Source organism: Xenopus laevis, chromosome 9_10L, assembly GCF_017654675.1.
Source record: "Xenopus laevis strain J_2021 chromosome 9_10L, Xenopus_laevis_v10.1, whole genome shotgun sequence".
Taxonomy (NCBI): domain Eukaryota; kingdom Metazoa; phylum Chordata; class Amphibia; order Anura; family Pipidae; genus Xenopus; species Xenopus laevis.
The window spans coordinates 126,981,567-127,003,128 of NC_054387.1; the positions used below are offsets into that span (position 1 = coordinate 126,981,567).

Consider the following 21,562-nt stretch of genomic DNA (forward strand, 5'->3'; position numbering starts at 1 on the left):
TTTTTTTAAAAATTAGAATTTTTGTTGTGATTAAACTTTATGTGACCTAACCTGATTGTATTTTTGTGATTCAAGTATTTTTTTTGTAAATGTTTTAGTGAGAGGGAAAAAATTTGTTTTTTTTGGAGATCGAGTTCAGAATTTTTTTCAGAATTCAGTAGTGACGAGCGAATTTAAATTCGCCTGGCAGCAATTTGCAACATATTTCCGTGTTTCGACACCGGTGAATAAATTTGCAAATCTCCAGTAAAAATTTGCCGATGAAGATTCGCTTGCGTCAATTTCTGATTTTCAGGATTTTTCTTAAAATGTTTGAATTTCACGATTTTTTCGTGAACTCTTTGATTTCAAGATTTTTTTTGCGAATTCTTCGTCGAATTGAAACGGGAGAAATTTGCCCATCACTATTCGGTTCTTAAATTTGAAAACTGGCCTCCCTGTGTTGGAGAGACATATTGAACACAAAAAATCTTTCGGCATGTCAGACAATTCTTGCATATATTAAAAAGACCTTCCCATGGGTTGATGAATCAGTGCTCTGATTGGCTGTTCTCAAGGTCATGTGGTATTGAAGCCTTTGAGTTGCTGTACATGTGTTTTCAAGCAAAATAATGTCCTCCTTTATCCCGTGGTCACTGAAAAGGTGAGCACCTTCTGTGAGACTGTTGGAGATAACCTCAAATAGGGTGAAATAGAGAGCAATATGTAGAAGCTCTGTATAAACAAGCCAGTCTCTTTTCTGTGCCATAGTTTTACAGATAAGGAGGAGTTTGCCATACAAGAGTTTAAATGTAAGGAGTACATTGAAGCCTATGAGTAAGTGTCCCAGTAGGCACTAAATGCGTTAGGCTTTGGGTTCTTATGTCCTGATAAATGCTTTTGTACTTTTAACCTTTTTGTTATTGTTTTGGGAATACTAACATTGTTTTTGGTTTGTACATTGATTAACTCCCTTCTCTTCCTCCTGAAACTGCTCTGATAATACAGGATGTTTTAGAATCACCATAAATATCTGTCTATTAAAACAACAGGTAAATTGCAGGCACAAGCCCTATTTACTGAATGCATTTTGAGCAACAAGTTATCTCATGGTTTATCACATGAAAACATGGACAAGATTCAATTAAAGGAAGAGATTCTTTTCTCCAAATTCAGTTCCAGTTTTTTCCCCTAGACTTCAATACAGTTTTCTCTTGATAAACCGTGATATAAGTTTTTCTGAAATGAATTGCATCGCTAGACTCTATCGCTACTTCGCACTCTTACGCCAGGCGAAGTTTTGTTACACAAATTCACTAAGATGCTCATTTTACTGAACGTTACCTGTTCCGCCAGACTTGCCTTCGCCAGCTCTGACCAGGCCAAGTTCAATGGAATGTTTAGGGATACTTCAATTTTAGTTTCAATTTTAGCTTCTTCCCAAAAAAAACACTAGCGTCTTTTCGTTTTTACAGGGTGATAGGCTGCAAAAGATCGTAATTTTTTTTGGTGTTCCCTCCTTCCCCCCTACATTTCCTAACATATGCACATAAACTATACAGTGGGCTCATGTGTAGGGCAATATAACAACTTTATTTTATTTTATTAAGGTTCCCTGGGCTTGTGTAGTGTAATGTATTTGCTCCAACATATACGTTCATTCAACTTTAACTTCCCGCCTTATGTAAATTAGCCAACGCTAATGCAACTTCGCCAGCGTCGGCGCTCTGGACACAACTTTGGATTTTAGTGAATTAGCGTTGTCCTGGCGAATCTACGCCTGGCGAAGTGTTGCGATGTGAGCGAAGCCGTCACTGGCGAATTAATGGAGGTTAGTGAATTTGATTTTCAAAAACTTCTATTGGAAAAATATATTTCCGCCGGAAAATACTGCTTCTGAGACCAACACTGGCAACGAGCATTAAAGGAGAAGAAAAGGCTCTTTACTCTCCTATCAGCAGAAAAGTGCACTGGTCTGGGGGTTCCTCACAGGAAGAGATTACAAGCGTGGGTTGTTTCTTTCACTTCCAAGAAATCTGTCAGGACTGCCAGATCACCCGACGGCGCTGCTCACCTTCCCGGTGGTCACAATGAAAATCCAAGAGGGCGGTGCCCATGTTGAACACATGGGTGCAGCGTCGCTGCATGATGACGTCATCACTGGTGCCGGGATTTTGTCATAAAAGGGCGCCCTGGACACTGAAACCCTGCCCAATTATAGGTTTCTTGTGCTATAGAACCTGTGTGTTTCGCTATTGCTATCCTGATCCTGACTCCTGCCTGAAACTCTGACTTTGAACCTGATCTGCCTGCCTCCTGAAACTTTGCCTGGACTTTTACTATTCTCTTGTTTAACCCCTTGGATACCATGATATTGGACTCTTGTCCCTGGCTTCCTCCTTGGTCCAGATTACTCCCTTTGGGAGCCGCTAGGCCCCCTGACAAAATCAGTGCACTATTCGTGGATAGACGAATAGTCCTTCTTCTGTCATTGAGATCTGAGGCCCAACTAGTATCCAGCGTCAGACTGGGCCCAGGCCCCCTCCCCCGAGGTTAGTAACCCGGTGGGTCCCCCCATGTCCAGTCCGACCCTGTTAGCATCACTCTATGCCTCAAGTTTTAAGTTCTCCTTACATTTTCTGTAGCTTAACTCAAAATCAATAGTACCTTCCAACTATCTCATCACATGTTTAGCTTTGTAGTTTTCAGACCCACTGTATTGAGAAGGGCTCTTGTTCAGTCTGTAGAGTGATTAAACTGACACACACACAAGTAAAACAAACATAAGAGATTTATTGATACTTAGCTGAGGGACCCCTCCATAAAATGGCTCAGCAGCAATTCCAACATAACCAGGCACTCTGAAGTCCAGGCAGAAGTCAAAGAGCCTCCGCCCAAATGAAGCTTTATATATGTTTCCCCCACACAGGATATAAGAAGATTTATACAGTTTAGCAGCTAGCATACTATATATGGTAAAAACTACACTTAGCATACTATATATGGTGAAAATCAAGCATTAACCAGTGTCACATTCCTTGAATTGCCAAAAGCTCTAGACGCCATCCCTTAAGGTGTTGTTCTACTCTCTCTATCTTCTGCTCTGTGAATCACTCATTTTCCTTACACCCACCTGCATTGCTATTTATTGCATAGACCCATCTACCCCCCCCACTGCATTTTTACCTTCTGGTCAGTGTGAACGTATCATTATCTTTTAGTGAAGTCAATAAAAATTGTTGAATGAAACGGTAGTCAATGTTACAATTACAATCTGACTTTAATACATAGTCATCTAAGTACTGAGGGGCCTTTCGGTCTCTTTTGGGGTATCTCGTAAAATGGCTGTCCTGTATTTGGCCATTAACATTGCCCTCTGCACTCTCAACTTCAGATACTGGCACCTCCCCTGGATTTGGGTTTAATATAGGGCGTACATACCTTTCCCTATAAATATTATCATGAGCATCCAACACATCAGTTTGAGTTTGTCTCTCAGTCACAGGCTGTGTGTAAATACCTTTCCAGTGCTTGGGTAATACACCAGGTATGATGGACTATTTTTGTCATATCCTACAAAAAAAGTTTCCATCCTTGATAGATTAGGAATTCTCCCAGTTAGCATGTAGTATGGAGTTTGCTTTAAACGATTTTTAAAAACACCCATTGCGAATCATAGCAGCAGTCATTACTGCATACGTTCTGAACTCTTTTGGCAATTAACTCTCAAGTAACATACACCTTTCCATCTCAAATAGTGTTCTCCAATTTGTCTCAGCAGTCCCATTTTGATGGGGTGAAGAAGAGTTCTGCAGTCACCAGTTCCACCCCATGACATCAAGACGCTGAAAGGTGACTGTGACTGACTCAGTAACTGAATGGCTTCCAGTGGTGGTAACATCATTTTTTGGTAAAATTTATGGAAAATAAAGAAATTGGAGACTATAGTATATACAGGGTATTTCTAGTGAGAATGACACATCTAGTTTCTTTAAATAGAATATGGCCACAACCATCAATGCTGACACATGTGCTTCTACATCAAATAATATATAGTATCATATAATGACATACTAGAAAATGATGTGCTTCCCACTTTGGGGGCACAAAAGTGCTAATATCCCCATGCATAAAGTGAGGTCCATTCAGAATGGCTCTGCTGAGATGGAAGTAGAAGAACATGACTGGCCAGAGCCCTCACTTCAGCCTGACTGATCACCTGGGGGTTGATATGAAATCCTGATGCAAGTCTGGCCCAACTGTCCAACTTCAAGGCTCACCCTCACGCTTGTGGCTAAATGGAAGCAAATCCCACAAACAATGTTACAACATCTAGCGGAGACCTTTCTAGAGAATGTTATAGCTTCACATTGATACCATTGGATTGAGAATGAGACAATAGTTGGGCAGGTGTACAGATATTTGTTGCCATAGCTATTAAGATTTAAAAGCAGGGATATAGTAGATTTGCTGTGAGAAATGTTCATTATTGTCTAGGCAAAGGATTAAGAAATACGAGATTAGAATGTAGAATCTCTATATCAGATCAACAAGGGCCGGAAACACTATAAATGGGCAATGTATCACTATCTGAATTGGAAAGTGGGAAGCTCAAAGTGGCTGGTTTTTGATTCAGGTAGAAATCTTATTGACATTTTGGGGAAACTTAATCCTTATTGATGCTAAATTGCCAAATGAAATTGAAATGTTATTTGTTCAAAAAAAGTTGTTGCTTGAGTACTGGGGGCACCGTTGACGAGTCTCCCTTGAGGCAAAAGAGAGAACCTTGCAGGCGTCAGTGTGCTCCAGGTTACCCATGGTGACTTTACGAGCTAAAATTTGACTCTTTTAGTGCAGAAAGTGCAGAAATGGTTGGTGGAAGGGGGCTAAGAAGTCTAGGGTTGGGGACTCCAAAGTGAGATAAAAATAACATGCATATGGAATAGATCTGGTTGGGTATGTTAGACAACTTTGATGTTTCTACTAGGCCCTGGCCCGCTCGCACCCCCTGCTCCCCCAGTAGTTCCGCCACTGGCAGGGCCTGAACATCACTAACTAAAACCACAGGCCTGACTCCACCTATTTCCCGGCCCAGTCTGCTCATTTCCCCACCCATTTTCAGCCCCATTCACCTTTTTCCTCCCAGCCCATTTTCCCACCCCAGAAATCATAGCCCTGCCCTCAAGTGACATCACAGTCCACGTCTGACCTGGAGGCTCTTATAAAGAAAGAAAATTGGTGTTGACCCTAGCTCCAGAGGCATCTTTAGAAATCACAGAGCCCTGTACGGCAACATTTTTTGGGCCCCCTGGTCCCCGTTCACCCCCAAACCCCACCACATATCTCGCCCACCCCACAGTAAAAAAGCCAAACAGACATAAGAATTAAAAGAGTAACCTCCTAAGTTACAAAAAGTCATTGATCAGGCCCCCCCTGCAAGTAGGGTTGCCACCTTTGCTGATGGGAAACAATGATGTTGGTGAAGTTATGACACCAGAGCAAGGTTATTACATCACTTAGACGCAAATGGCTGGATTTCTATCCAATATTCTCAGTGTTTTAATGTGTTGATGCCCAGTTCACAACCACACAGGTGGAACCCCTATCTCTAGCTATATTCTGCTTGATGATTAAAGGAAAACTATACCCCCCAAACAATGTAGGTCTCTATAAAAAGATATCACATAAAACAGCTCATATGTAAAACTCTGCTTCATGTAAATGAACCATTTTCATAATAATATACTTTTCTAGTAGTATGTGCCATTGGGTAATCATAAATAGAAAATTGCCATTTTAAAAAATAAAGGCGGACCCCTGGGATCGTAGGATTCACAGTGCACACAAACATACCAACAAACCATACATGTTAGGTCACATGAGCCAATTAACAAACAGAGTTCTGTCTTTTGCTTCCACACTTCTTCCTGTTACAGTTAGAGCTGCAGTATTTCTGGTCAGGTGATCTCTTCCTGTTACAGTTAGAGCTGCAGTATTTCTGGTCAGGTGATCTCTGAGGCAGCACACAGACCATTATAAAATGGTGGTTCAAGGCAAGAGACGTAAAAGGCCAATATTTACTTAAATATACCAGTTTGGTAAGATTCTTTAATATGCCACTTTATATGATGTAAACTATCTGTTGCTTAAGTGTTCATTTTGGGGGTATAGTTTTCCTTTAAGCCCAATCCTTTATTTACAGGTATGAGATCTATTATACAGAAATCAATTATCCAGAAAGCTCTGAAATACAACAATGCTAATTTAGAAAAAAACATTATTATTTTTGATTGATTTGCTTTTTTTTTGTACCTGTAATAATAAGAAAGTAACTGCACTTGATAGTAACTAAGCCATGTTGAGGTGAGTATCTCAGTATTTAAATGCTTTTCATGTATTGGCCAGATTATTGTTCAGGTTTCATAAGGCTGAAAACCGAACAGAAAGTTCAGACCTGAACAGGCCTTACAAAAACCGAACTGTCCGGGTCAAAACCAAACAGGTGGCAACCCTACCTGCAAGTAAAAAAAAAAATATTGATGGCCTGCCCCCGCCCCATAAGTTATAAAAAGCCACTGGTGATCAGGGCCCTCCTTTAAGTTATAAAAAAAAAAAACATGGACCACACAAAATTTAAAAAAAAATTCTTGCCAGGGTCCCCCATAAGTTTGGCTCTTACAATGGGGGCCCAGCCATGCTTCACTTACTTGATTAGCCGGGCCCCCGAACCCCCCCCCCCCCCCCCCGCTGTCAGTTTGCTGCAAAGTTTAGAAGAAGTGTTGGGAGCTCCGGTGCCAGCATTATGTTTCTCCTATTCAGTTCTCTGTACCCTCATTGGTCGATTAAGATAAGTCCCGGTGAAGATAATGGGATTGGATAGGCTGGAGGGGAATTTTCTACTTCACCCATCCAATCCCTGTACAGCTTTACTGGGAAATAAACTTAAACAACCAATGAGGGTACAGCGGAGCTCCCGTTTTTGTGGCCACACCCCCTAATTACCATGTTCATTTTACAAAATTTGGCAGGTTATGAAAGTTTGAACACATGTCTGGGATTTTTTTTCAGTTATTACAGTTTTGCTAATCAAGGTGAATTGCCCTTTAAGCTGTGAGTCTAGATTTTCCCAAGGGACCTGTTATCTTATATTGTTACAATTACAATTCTTATCTAGAAATTGTTACAAAAGTTTCCAAGTGCAACTGGCGGCTGTTCCGGGCTCTCTGCCAAAAGCCAATTAAGTTAGAAACTTTGTTTCTTTTTCTGGCTGTTCAGTACTGAGAAAAACGGGACTTTCCAGGACAAATGATCGACTGCGGGTTGGCGGGTTGAGCTGTCAAAAGGACTGTCCCTCTAAAAACGGAACAGTTGGGAGGTATGTACAAAAGCCATGAATATCTTGTAAAATATATCCTTATAAATGGTGAGCACTGGTGTCATCAGTTATAAACGGTGAGTATTGATGTAATTTTTGTCACATGACTCACTGATAAATTATAATAAATAAAGTACCGCCTGTTGTAAAATATGAGGATATCAGAAGTCACACTCGGACTTTGGCCTCGTCCTTTTATATGGTCGTAAAACTCCTTGGTAACTTATAATATCCTTATCATTTACTTTATTCACTAAATATTTCCTTTAGAAAAGGTCAGTATAATCCTGAGTGATGAATCTGATATATCACTGGTATCAGTAATGAGCAAACTTGGGAAGGAATTGTTGGCTGGGGAGAGACTGCAATTTATTTTATGGATCAGAGAAAGGGATCAGATGTCAGTAGAAAAGAAAGTGATAGTCCCAGTTCTCAGTGTTGTCACATTCACTCTCTGGGATTCACAGCAGAGAAGGGAAGAGGAAGAAACATATTTTTTCTTTATTTTCTCCTCCAGGGATTGAGCTTCCTGCAAGGTGTGGGTGGGAGAGTCTCTGCACTGACACACGGGGATCCAGCAGGTAAGTGACTCTCATGGGTGGGTGCCATTGTCATACACAAGCCCTGGGCCCGTTGGGAAACTCTCATGGGAGAGAGAAGGGTGTGAGCTGAGCTCAGTCATTTAATGCCACTCAGCACTGCAGTGTATTTCTACCTGTCACTGAACAAATGCCTGTTAGCAGATTAAAAGGGGTGGCTCACCTTCAGTTTATCTTTTAGGACATTATAGAATGTAATTCCCCTGAATCGTATTATTTTTTCAAACTTTTTTCCCCGAATCGTTAGATTTTTTTCCAGAAGAGCCTGAATTTTTTATATTTTTGCCCGATATTTGCAGAATGATTAGATTTTCACACCACAGAAACTTTAAAGTTGTATAGAGACCTCTGCCATTAACTTATACAAAACCTTGGAAGGTCTGGGATGGCGGATTTTCAGATTCAGGCTTTTTGCTTCATCAGGCCTTAATACATCTTGAAAAATTCTATTTTTAAAAAAAACAAAAAAAAACGTAATATTTGAGATTTGCCCCAAAAAGCCAGACTGTAGTTTAGTAAATAACCCCCCAAGTGTCAGACCTTTCTGAAGCTATATATATATATATATATATATATATATATATATATATATATATATATATATATATATATATATATATATATATATATTTGATGTATTTCTCTTATGTAGCATACCCTTGAGTGTACTTTTGCTGTGTATTAAGGCTGTGTGTGACCAGGCTAAAACTGCTTGTAATATCACTTGGACCACAGTGTACATGTGCAACTCCCTGCAACTACCTGTACCTGGTGTAGGTCAATGCAGCAGGATAATCAGTCAGACACAGTTCTTTGCTGCAAACTTCAATTGTTTTATTGAACTGAATAGAATAGTAGAATACTACGATAATCCCTCCAGTAGGATAGCGTATGCTCCAAGACAAACAATAGGCAATACAGATAGCCAGCAGCAAAGATTCACAACTTCAAATGATAGTTTCCCTCTCACTAGGTAATATACCCCCTTTGAGGGGTAGCACTAGGTCCTGGGTTTCCCAGCCTGGGGTCTTGTTTCTTGGAACCCGATTTGGTCCTCACCCACTGTATTCAGCCTGGGGTCTTGGGTCTTGGTTCCCTATCTGGTCCTCAACTCACCCACTGGTGTCCCTGATCTAGTGGTTCACACACCACGGGTCCTAACTCCACTACTTCTCCTTGTTGGAGCCACGTCTGCTCTCTAGCTACCCTGAAATTCCTTTCACTCCTAGAGTGACTATCACAGTGTTACTGCTACAGCTGTCTAATACTTATTAGACAGTTGCGCACATGGGGCTAACCCCCTTTATATTGTTAAACAGTGCCACCTAGTGGACAAACTCTGCCTACAGTAATCCCAGTGGACACAGCAAGGGAGACCTAGCTGCTTGGGTATACTAAAGGACCACCTAGGTGTCCAAATACTAAATACTAAAGGAGAACTGCCTGAGTAAATTAACCCAAATCTCAGGGTCCCTACACTTATATAAGATTGCAGCTGGAAAACCCAATTGGAGATAAGCACATGGTATATTATAACCCAATCAGCTTGATCTGAGCACAGTCCACCCATCCTTGCAGGATCCTGGAAGGGACTGTGTAAAAATAGGGCTATAAAGAGTATAAAGGCATAAAAGAGTATAATGGCAGTATCTGTCAACAGTATCATTGCATGAAAAATTCCAGCTCCACTGTGTCCCTGAGGTTATGTTATGTGCTCCATGTGCTCTTGGTTTCAGTAGAGAGCTTGCCCAGCAGGTACAGAGCATCATAGAATTAGCCAGAGAGTGTAATTTTCTGTACTTTAAGTGAAAATGTAATCAACTGATTTGTTCTTAGTATTGGTAAGGTCCCATAAGCTATCTTTATAGGAGAAGGAAAGGTCTTTTAACTGGGGGGGTGCCAAAACTCCCCAGTGTTTCCCCAAGTGACCCTGGGCCAGTGCTTCTATCAGCAGAAAACTGCACCTGCCCCGGGAGTCTTCCAGCGAGCACCACGGATCGATCGGCTTAATTCTTCTTCTTTCTTGGCACAGGTGCGCGTGTGCAGTATCGCTAAAAGCTGAACTTTAGAAGAACGAAGAAGTCGGCTATTTCGTTCTACTGCACATGCTTCTGCCCCGGGAAATTTGAAGATAGAAAAAACCAGAAGAGGATTGATCTGTGGTCAGGGCTGGTCCTATCAAATGTGGGGCCCAATTGGGACCATGTTGGCGGGGCCCCTAGACAAAGTGTTGCTGGCTACTGACACACCAAGTATTTAGGAAAATAAGGGCATACAGGCACAAAATAGAAAGGAAAGGGGCAGACAAGGTAAGAGAGTGAGAGGGATGAAATAGGGGCACATAATAGGGGCACACAGGGTAAGAGAGAGAGGGAGGAAATAAGAGAGTGGACTGGGCCAATTAGTTTGGGCCGATTCAGCTTGGGAGCAGGCTTGGTTGGATTGGGGGCAGGCAAGACCTATCAAGGTTGGAGGAAAGCTGGGCCTATGAGAGTTGGAGGCAGGCTAGACCTATGGATTTGGGGATGGGCTGGACTCTCAAAGTTGGGGGCAGGCCAGGCAGCATCATGTGCTGAGGGAAATATTATCTGTGCTGCCTGTGGTGCGGGGCCCCCCAGAGGTGCGGGGCCCTATTGGGCCCAATTGGTCCAATAGGCCTAAGGCCGGCCCTGTCTGTGGTGCTCACTGGAAGAGTTTTCTCCTTATAAGTGCACCGGCCCAGGGTTTCAGGTGCGTACATGCAATCACTTAGGGGTGCCTAGCTTTTGGCATCCCAGTTTAAAAGACCTTTCCTTCAACTTTATGGGTTCTAAAAGGGGTAGAGCAGATACAGTAGAACAGGATGGTGTCAGGTCAGGCTAAAGAGGTAAATGAGGCAGTTGTCAATGCACTTTCATGGCACATAGAATAAAAATCTGATTAATTGCCCCTGAGAATTCACTGACTGTCATGTAAGGAGCAGAATGTGGGCTGTATGTGGGTATCCCTTTGGAGGCCCCTTACCTACACGTCATAAATAAAGCAATACATTCTGCACCTTCCAGTGGATACAATAGCAAATGTACAATGAGCACAATGACACACAACACAGTAACACTACCCACTGTAAGTACTATATGCATTGTGGCCTTGTTGCTGCAATTTAGTGGCCTGAGTGTCAATAGCACGTGGGGTCCATGTAAAATCACCTCTCATATAGGAAACAAAATTCCCAGGAGTTCCTTAGCACCGCAGATCATGGGAAAGCCGGGGACCTCCTTTAAAATTTGCCATTATCCTTAGTGTGCATTGTGTTTATACCTAGTAATATTTAATGAGCTCTATGGCTGGCCTGCATTTATACAGTAAAGAAGAGAAGATGAAGTAACACTTAGGTTGATCATTTACAGAGAAGTTATCAATTAGATTAGCTAGATTAGAACTTCTCATCCCTGCATAAATTTCCTCCCACACATTATACAGGCAGGCTAAATGGCCGCCAATGTTCTGTGTTGTATTATAGGGACCTTACTGTAATAAAAATACCTGGTGGTCTAGTGGTACGGCGGCGTGGACGGCCGCCGCGCTCCTTCTCCTTCCTCCTCCTGGCGCCATTAGAGTTCTCAGGCCTGCGCGCCTCTTAAAGGCGCAGGCGTGCTGGCGTGATTGCGCCAGCACGCTTTGGCGCAAAAACGCACGTTCTTGGGCGTGGAATTCTTCCCCTATAAAAGGCCCATTCTGACTGCTGACTGATGCCCGTGATAGAACTTGTTTCTAGTGGTTCCTGAGCCTTGTGCATCCGATCTGTTCTGTATCTTTTCTGTTTGATTACCCGTGTTTGACCCAGCCTGTTCCTGACTATTCTGCATTCTGTATCCTGACCCTCGCCTGCCTACGACAACTCTTCCTGCTTAACCCCTTTATTGACAACCCGGTTTGACCCTAGCCTGCCTGACGATTCTTGATATCTGCCTGCCTTGACCCTGCCTGTCTGCCGATTCTCTTGCCTGCTCCATTTGTCCCGTGACCTTCGGCCTAAAAGACTCTGCTAACAGCCCTTTGCCAGCCAGAACATCTCGCCTTGCACCTCTCGTTAAGTCCAGGTGGCACCCAAGTAAGCTGAGGGCTCCCGAAGCCAAACGGTGGTCACACTACTGGTGAAGCCGAGCCGAGACCAGGGTGCTTGGCACTTGTTCTGGTATTGGGTGCCGGTCGTAACACTTACAATCTCTACTGGGGCGACAGTTGATTTGGTTAAAGGAGAAACAAGGAAAGAAGGTGGGAGTCAAATGCAGGACCCCAGTGAAGAAAAACAGCAGTACTGTCCACAGGTTCATCTTTCTATTGGCTCACAAGAGAGGAAAGACCTGATGTATTAATGACAATCTCATATATAAAAGGTACTATTTAAAACCCAATAAGAACTGCATGACTCCTCTGTACATATTTTTTCTTCAGCATAAGCTGAAACTTTTCATAAGGAAGAGAAATGACATAGGGAAATAACTGTGGAATGTTGGCTTTCTGGTTTCAATCATCTGAAGAACTTAGCTCCTGATGTTGTCTGACTACATTTCAAACATGCTTTAAACTGTAAGCAAATGAAGGTACAATGATATTGCTCTTTACTGGGTTTTGTATTTGGTGCATCAGAGCACTGTGGTGGACCTTGGCCAATAATCTCATTGTATGATCTAAGTGGGCTGCTGGCCCTAGAGAACTGGGGAAAAGACTTGATTTGAGGAACCTTCCTTATTGTACCTCTCTGTACAGCCTGTACACCATAAATATGTTTATAGCCTTTACAGGGACGTACCATAACACAATTCCATCATTGGTATTTGCCCATAGTAAACGCTTGTTGTTGCTTCTTCAGGTGAAGTGGAACGTTCTGGAAAATGGCCAAAACTAGCCACACTGTTGGGATCTTCACAAGAGATGGCATCAAAAATTATAATTGGCTGATAAGTCTGTTACACCATACATCGTTCCAGTGTAGTGAAAAATGTCCTCCCCAAGTACGTCAGCAACAGCTTCATGGACTTCGAGGAGAATGTGTCCGAGTGCTCGTTCGCCATCCTGTACCACACTCTGAAGAGAGGAAGGTTGAACATTACAGATGTGACTGACTCATTATATGATGAAGAGCTGGAATATTTATGTCAAATACTTGGTGAGAAGAATCCATTACATAAACTGTTTTCAGCTGCTAAATGTGCTAATCACGTGCTGTCCCATCACATTAAGAAATATGACAAATAAAATACTTCTGATATTGGGGTGCAGATTTTTCAACAGCTGAAAGGCTAGAAATGTTGGTAGGTATTAGATCTGTAGACCAACTAAGACACCAAAAATATCAAGAGATACTTTTAGGCTGGTGGAACATCTATGGCTTGCTCCATAGGTAATATCTCTAGAAGCTTCTATCTTAAATATACTGGATTGTTTACATTGACAGAGAACCGGTCACCCTAATATGAAAGTGGTGGGACAAGCTGCCAATCATCTCAATAGGTATGACTTTTTTACTTGGCCAGGCCAGGGTTCCTTTTTGTTATGTTGTGAAAATTGAATTATGAATGATTCAAACCAGCATTCCCATGGCTGTTGGAGAACGACAGCATAGTAACATATTACAGACTCTACATACAGATGGAGCAAACCTTGTTTTGACATGACAATGCAACTCAGCTCTGCAATCTCAAGAAAAGAGGTGTGATAAAGATCTGTTTAATTGGAGTCAAATGATGATGTTGTGCGTGGGGAACCATCTGAGTGAAATATTAAAGTAGAAATTGCTCCATCTATAAATGTTGTACCAGTAGAAATGTTTGGTGCTCTACTTTGTGCTGTTGCATCATATGATCATTCACTGTTATGCTTCAATCAAACCTGTAGCATTAGTAATGAATGAGTACATAGCCTTAAACCAATGCTTATACACAAATGGAGCAATCTAAGTTTTAACATCACATGTCTTATACTGAGCACCACAGCACAATATTTCAAAGTGTGCTCCATCTGTGTTTCAGTCCCTTGCAATCTTTTGACTCTATTATTGTAAAGTGAAAGTTAGTATCACAGTCACTCCATTATTCACTTCTTGTTCTCTGTCTGTAGGCAAAGAAAATGTCATTGTAGTGATAGATGACCTGACGGACAGCAGTGACGCTCAGATGAGAGAAATCATACGTTCTCAACCGAGCATTGAACGTTACGCTTGTAAACTCTTCCTTATCAGTGAGAAGGAGAAGAAATCATGTATTATAGAAGGTTCTGAGGCAAAGTGGAGTGAGAGTGCCATAGAGGATTCACTTCAAAAGGAGCACAACTCCATCACAGACAAACGTAACCAGATGAAGAAGATCTTGGCTGGCCCCTCCTCACAGAACAAAGGTATAATTATTATTTTTCATTATGAACTACCAAAATGCAGCAATGTACCATGATGAATATCATCTAGGGTTCTATAGATGGTAGATGACACCATTTGGGATGGTTTTAGATATTTTCCATCAAGATGCCATTAAGTGGCAGCAGGGAATAATTTCATACAAGTTTTATGTACAAAGTACTTATATTTGTGAAAATGGCATGCTTTTTTTACGCTGCACACATATGTACAAACCCAGGACCGCGCGCATATGGATAACTGAGACGCAGCGCTCCGGATAGGCAGGGGGGGCCAGAGGGGGGCCCTGGGCCAGTAGCCCCAGTGGGCCCCAAGCCCCCCAGTCTGACCCTGCATCTGGCTGTTATGTAAAAGTGATATTAGGAATATTTGTTTTGCTAGTTTTGCGCTGCATTCAAATATAGCATGCTAGAGATCACATCCAATTGTTGTCTATGGAATTAGTAACCCTGAAGCTCAAGCATTTGTTTGCCCCAACCACTCAGAATCCTGATGACTCTCTGATATACCACTCTGAGCAATCCTTACTGCAGGTTAGATAACACTAGTATGACATTATATTTGGCATCTTTCTGGGATAATGGCCATTTTGACTAATATCAGCTGATATGCCGAGTCATGAGAGCTGTAGAGAGCTGTAATTTGTGTACCACTGTTTTTCCTCTCTCCATTGTGCCATGCAGTTTCCATTTTGCCCTATAATTTACAGTCCAAGTTTTGAATTGTGACCCAGACCCACAACCCCCAATTTTACCGGGGGCCCAGTGCTGGCTGCCTCACACATGTACACCACCCTCGGAACGGGTTAATAACCACATAGTTCAGTTCAAATAGAATGGCCCTTCCCCAGAGCTCTTATACCCCACCTTTCCCAAAAGTACCTCTCCCTTTGGAACTTAGCAGTCGATCCCAGGTAGCAGGTAAATGCACAAGACCTGTCTTCAAGTTGGGTCCCCACGCTTGTATCCATGATTAGTATCCTCCCTTGAGTGGCTCACTCACTGGGGTGTTATCAGAGGCAGTTACACTGGAGATTACAGGCAGCTCTGCAGCAGGATCAATCTCACCAGTGGCACCTTTCTCATTCTGAGTCTCTAGCAGCTTGACAGGGAACAGGATGGGCTCTTTCTGTATTCCCACAGATTTAACAGCTTGGACAGTTTCACAAGACTTGGTTCTGGCTGGATCTTTCACCACACAACCCCTTTTAAACTTTGTCAAAGACCCTGTAGGGATATTTCAAATTTACAACTACATTGCCGGTAAATTACTAAATACTAGCCCCTGCCTTGGCAGGTGTTTTACTGGCTAGGCTGGTAAAATACTGGCCAGGTGGCAACTAGACGTACGATTTTCTTCCCACGGAGATCGGTCGTTTGGTCCATCGGCGAGGTTCAAAGATTTCTGTCGGCTGCCGATAATTTCTCTGCATGAATTGCCGATCGGCCGATTTTCAGTGGGAGACTGTCACCAGCTTTGTAGAACATAACGTTCATACGATTGTTGTCAGGGGTAGGGATGGGCGAATTTTTTCGCCTTGTTTCACCAAAAAATTACGCCCATAGACTTGTATGGCGTTGTGCGTCAAAATAAAAAGACGCGCATCAAAAAAATTTCGCCGCGCGACAAAATTTGTTTGTCGCCCATAGACTTTAATGGGCGTCAGCAACATTTCGCCGGCAGCGAATTTTTGGCGAAACGAAACGGGTCAAATTCGCCCATCCCTAGTCAGGGGCAGAACATTGGCTGATCTGTTCTTTTACTACTTTAATTGATCAGAATTGTTAGTGGCAAGTCGGGAGATGGGGAAGTCTGATTGTTTCTTTGAACAATCGGATCTTTGCATCTATGGCCAGCTTTAGACACAACTGGCTGGATTTCCCTCCAGTTTTCTCAATGTTGTAAACTGGACAGAAAGTTTTGATGTCCAGTTAAAAACTACACTGGTGGAACCCTATCACTTATCTATATTCTGCTCGATGAGTAAGTAGGGATGTCGCGGACTGTTCTGCGGCGAACTTGTTCGCGCGAACATCGGCTGTTCGCGTCCGCCGCAAGTTCGCGAACGTCGCGCGACGTTCGCCAATAGGCGTTCGCGTCAAAATCGTTCGACCATTCGACCATTCGGTCGCTAAAATCGAACGATTAAAATCCTTCGATCGGTCGAATCGAACGATTTTCGGATGTTCGAAGTTCGCGAACTGTTCGCGAACTGTTCGCATTTTTTGCCGGTGTTCGTGAACGGCGTTCGCGAACACATTATCGGCGGTTCGCTACATCCCTATGAGTAAGCTCACTCCTTTAATTATAGGTATGGGATCTATTATACAGAAATCAGTTATCTAGAAAGCTGTGAAATACAGCAATAATAATTTAGAAAAACAGTTTTTTTTATTTTTGATTGATTTGCTCTTTTCTTTGTTGTTTCTGTAATAAGAAATTAACTTAACCTAATAATAATTTTTTGTCCAGATTAGTGCTCAGTTTTTACAAGGCTCAAAACCGAACAGAAACTTGAGACCAAAAACTCGAGGTCAAAACCAAACAGGTGACAACCCTAGTGATAACCCTACCTGCAACTGCCTTATCCACAACAACATGCACACTATTAAAATGAATGTGGCATTGCTGTAAAGTGGAAGTGACATCACCAGAAAAAAAACAGGGCAAAATGTTTTGAGGATTAAAAATATAGTAAAATAAAAGTATATAACAGCTAATATGAGACCTGTGACTTGCAGTCCCACTACAGTTGGCACCTATCTGTTATTGCACCAGTCTAGACAGTAAAATACCAACTAAGGCAGAGGCAATGTAACGGTCAGAAAATTTATTATCTCAGTAATTTTTCTCCCAGGCCCCCCCCCCTCAATTTCATGCTAATCTCTCTCTACCCACTCCTCCTCTATCCCCGTACACATCTTGCTAACCCTTCCTAGACTTGCTCTCTGCCTGATCTCCAGTGTTAGCATAACAGTCCCACCCCCCCATTCCGCCCCCTCCTTCGCATCATCACCCCTCCTTAATTCATTGGGGCAGATTTATTAAAGGGCGAAGTGGCCTTCGCTAGTAAAAATTCGCCAAATAAATTCGGGTGAATAAATTTGCCAGGCACGTATTCGCAGCAAATTAACAAGTTTCGCCGCCGGAGAATAAATTCTCGAAACTGCTGTGAAAATTTGCTGGTGTCAAAAAAATCTGAATGCGTGTCGGAATAGTCGCTTGTGTCAAAATTGTCACACGTCAACATTATTTGAACATCCATTGACTTTAACTCGGGCATCTAAATTGACATGAGCGCCAAAATTGTACCGAACTGACGCAGGCGGCAAAATTTTTGTTTCTCAAATTTTTCACCATTACGGCAAAGCGAAGCAGGACAAATTTGCCCATCGCTGCTGTTATCTCCTTTTTTTGCTTCTGTCATCAGCTTACAAAACACTCATACCCTACTCATTCCATCTTGCCCTACAAAGTCTCCAACTTTCCTTACCAAGTTTCCTGAAAGTGAAGTCAGGTCAATGCCCAGTGAAAATAGGAGCAAATGGGAATTTATTAAATACAGGGCTGCACTTGGTTACCAAATGAGTGCTCTTGCATTAGGGTCTCTGTAAATGACCCCCACGTTTCTTTATTTATTGTAGATGTAAATGCTGCTTGCTTTGTGTAACATAAGATCAATACTCTAAGCAAAAAAATACTTTTCTTTTCAATAAAAACACCCTTGCAATGATTTATTTTGTCTTTCTTTCTCAGATCCCGTGGTGGTACCCACAGAAGAGGTAAGGAGACTAATATTTCATTTCTAAATTCAGAAGTCGTGTTTTTAAATTTGGATTTTAGGCACACTACTTTGCCCATGTATTGGATTGCTAGGGTCAGTCGAGCTGGAAACCGGATAGCAGTTTAACCCTTTGCCTGCCAACAAACTAGTTAAAACATAATCAGCAAGGAAGGCAACAGTCTGATGTTGATACAGTCATTCTATATCTAAGTTTACATACTGAAAACCACTTTCCATGAAGCAATCCGATGTCTGGAAAAAAATATGGCATGGAAGGGCTAATGTCATAGTGGAAAGTGTCAGCACCAAAAAACATTTAGTCATTTATCAATTCCAAAGTTAGTTTTCTTATGACATATAACTCAATATGACAAAGAGCTCTGTGTATAGGGACATAGAAACCAGTAGCTTATTATAATACAGAGTCATGGCTATATGATACATTGTAATTGATAGACACAGAACACACCGGCACAACATGGGTAATTCTAGCAGGTTTAACCTTGCTCGTTTATTGCGGAGGCATCTGCAATAAACGAGCAAGGTTAAACCTGCTAGAATTACCCATGTTGTGCCGGTGTGTTCTGTGTCTACGCTGTTTTTGAGGTTGCCCAATTCCTCTGTCATCGAGCACCTGGGATTCGTTTGATTTTGGACGGCCAGGGTGTGCGAGTGTAAGTTTTTCTTTTTTGCAATTACATTGTAATTGATATCCTTATATGTTGTACATAATGACATCATGTTTATAATAAAAAATAATGTACTTGCTGCTGTAAAATATAGGGTATTAGAGGTCACCTTTGACTTGTGCTTTTATATGGTATAACTGTTATGTAAATGCAACATGGATAAATAATATATGATGTACAGTATAAATTAACGTAGTATAGGATATGAGTTGCACAGACATATAGAGTTTGGGTAACACATTTGTTAAAGGAGAAATATTGAGTGTGAAACAAGAATGTGCCAGTGCATTATACTAAAAAAAGTAGTGTCTCCGCATGATTTTTTTGAAAATTTTTGCAAATATATTGCTAGTCCCATTCATCTGTTCCACTTCCTGCTTCCTCCTTTCCCAGGCTGTGCAGGGAGCTGGTAGCACTCGGCACACTGCACTGTAGGACAGGAACTAGACTCACCTGATAGGGAACTGAAGCATGTCTTTGCTTGTGTGACTGCAGGGCAGTGATTGGCTGAGAGTGCCACAGATACTTTCCAAGATGGTGAGCACCTGTGACAAGTTTGAAGTCCTGGATCATTGCTGAAACTTTAGGCTGGTGCAAAAAGTTCACTTTTTAGCCATTTAGCCATTTCTGTTTTGGGTTTAGTTCTCCTTTAATGAAATTTAACCAGTGAAACCAGCATAATATATAAATCATGATTGCCTATATTAATATAATATACTATATTTCTTCTTTAATACATTGTTTCTTTCTAGCATCAACTAATGGACCCAAATAAAGAAAAAGCACCAAAGAGAAAAATGCCCTGTAACTTGGATTCTAAGGTAAGATAATGAAAAAATTTAGGTCCTAAAGGAAATACATATTAAAGAGCAATAAAAGCCAACATAAAATCTGGGAGCCAAATTCTATCACATAATACATCAATGGTGATCTAACTGCTCAGCTAACATAAAATATATCCAGTAAGAGATAGTATTCTAAGTTTAATAAACACTTCTCAATATACCTGGCACACTTGGCCAAACCATTTTCTGATGCTTGGCACCTATATTTTTGCACATTGCATCTTGCCCTCATTTCAGTAGACGAGTCCTTAGCTTCTTATCATTTCTACAGTATCCAGGTATCAGTAGGATTATTTATGAGAGGTATAGGACAACAAAGGGAATGTGTGAGGACATGGAATAAAAATAAAAAATTGAATAACTGTCACTAATATGGGTTTTTTTCATTCCAGGGAGTCTTAATATTTGTAATTGTGCTCATTGTCTGTCTGATAATTGCCCTCATCACAGTCATTGCCACCAGTGTCTAAGACCAGAAGAGACACGATATTGGACCATCCTCTGGTACCCACCAGACTTTCTTGTTTACTTAAGAAAATATATTTACAGCTACAAGAACCAACGCAAGACTTTCTCTATGATAAATAGGATTGAAGTATCAGGATACTGTATTTGACTTAGTGGGGTGTAAATAAAAGGGGAAAACAAGTCCAGAGGCTGCTGCCCAGAAGCATAGAGGGCTGAGTAGGTTCCTTATGCCCATATCTATGGAGATATGACTTTTACTATAATCAAACATGGAAACCCAACCTTTTATAGTCGAAAATGATCTCTGAATCTATTAGGACTAATTTATATAAATTTGAGATCAACCCTTCTTCCTCACAATTCAAGAAAATAAAAAATACAATCTCAACATTTTTTGCCACTTTGATTTTTCAAACTCAAATTTTCAAATTAAACAGTTCTCAAAAATGTAAATATGAAAGAAATTAACAAAAAAAAGTAACGAGCTAACGAGTCAAAAGGAGATGTATTTTCAGCTTTTAAATGATTTTATTCTCGATTAAATCAAGTTTTTTTTATTAATAAATAAGCTAAAGTTGGGCATTAGAGTTTGGTTGTGTTTTTTTAATAAAATATGAGATAAATTCGGGTTTTTAGTAATTAACTCCCTTAAAGTTGAATGACACAATGAGATTTTTTGCAATTGAGTTCTATCGTACATGACCTAACATTATTTTTTTGTAAATGTGTTCATGATCTATGGAAAAAATTGGTAAAAAAAAAAAATCTCAATTAAGTTTATGTAGAGGCCCATTTCTTAGGTCAAATTCTAGTGGTATTCGAGGTTTTCGAAATCGCATTTAAAATTTACTTCTCTAAAATCATGATTGCCTTGTAATTTATTAAAAGATACAAATAGTATGAACAAACATAGCTGTCAAAATTTGTTAACCACACATTTTTTTGTGATTAAACAAAAAAAATCAAACGAAAATGAATGTTTTGATCTCCAAAAACATGAACGAAAGGATGATCTTTGCAAGAAAAGAAGGGGAACTTCCATTGACTCCTACATGACCTCAACAGCTTTTACTTGCTGTACTTTTGTATTAGTAGATTGTATGATTTTTAGACTTAGGGGTATATTTATCAAAGAGTGAAGTTAATAGTGAAGTTCCGCCACTAGAGTGAAATTCCGCCACTTCCATTCATTTCTATGGGATTTTTAAAGGCGTATTTATCAAAGGGTGAACTTTCACTTACACCCATTGATAAATTTGCCTTTCAAAATCCCATAGAAATGAATTGTGAGCTGCGGAATTTCACTCTAGTGGCAGAACTTGACTTAATAAATTTACCCCTTAATTACGAAAAAATTGTGAATTAAGTAACTATATTTAGGGGCCGATTCACTATGGGTCGAATATCGAGGGTTAATTAACCCTCGATA

General features: G+C 41.0%; 1 protein-coding gene across 1 annotated transcript in view; it reads left to right on the forward strand.

Annotated features, from left to right (window-relative positions):
• The window catches only part of LOC108701957, a 36,742-nt gene extending 15,437 nt beyond the window's left edge, over positions 1–21,305 (forward strand). The window contains exons 4-7 of the mRNA XM_041577016.1: positions 14,056–14,331; positions 18,104–18,129; positions 19,573–19,641; positions 20,058–21,305. Coding sequence (XP_041432950.1) covers positions 14,056–14,331; positions 18,104–18,129; positions 19,573–19,641; positions 20,058–20,135 — 449 coding nt within the window. The 3' untranslated portion in view covers positions 20,136–21,305. The remainder of the gene's footprint in view (positions 1–14,055; positions 14,332–18,103; positions 18,130–19,572; positions 19,642–20,057) is intronic.
• The last annotated feature ends 257 nt before the right edge of the window (positions 21,306–21,562 follow it).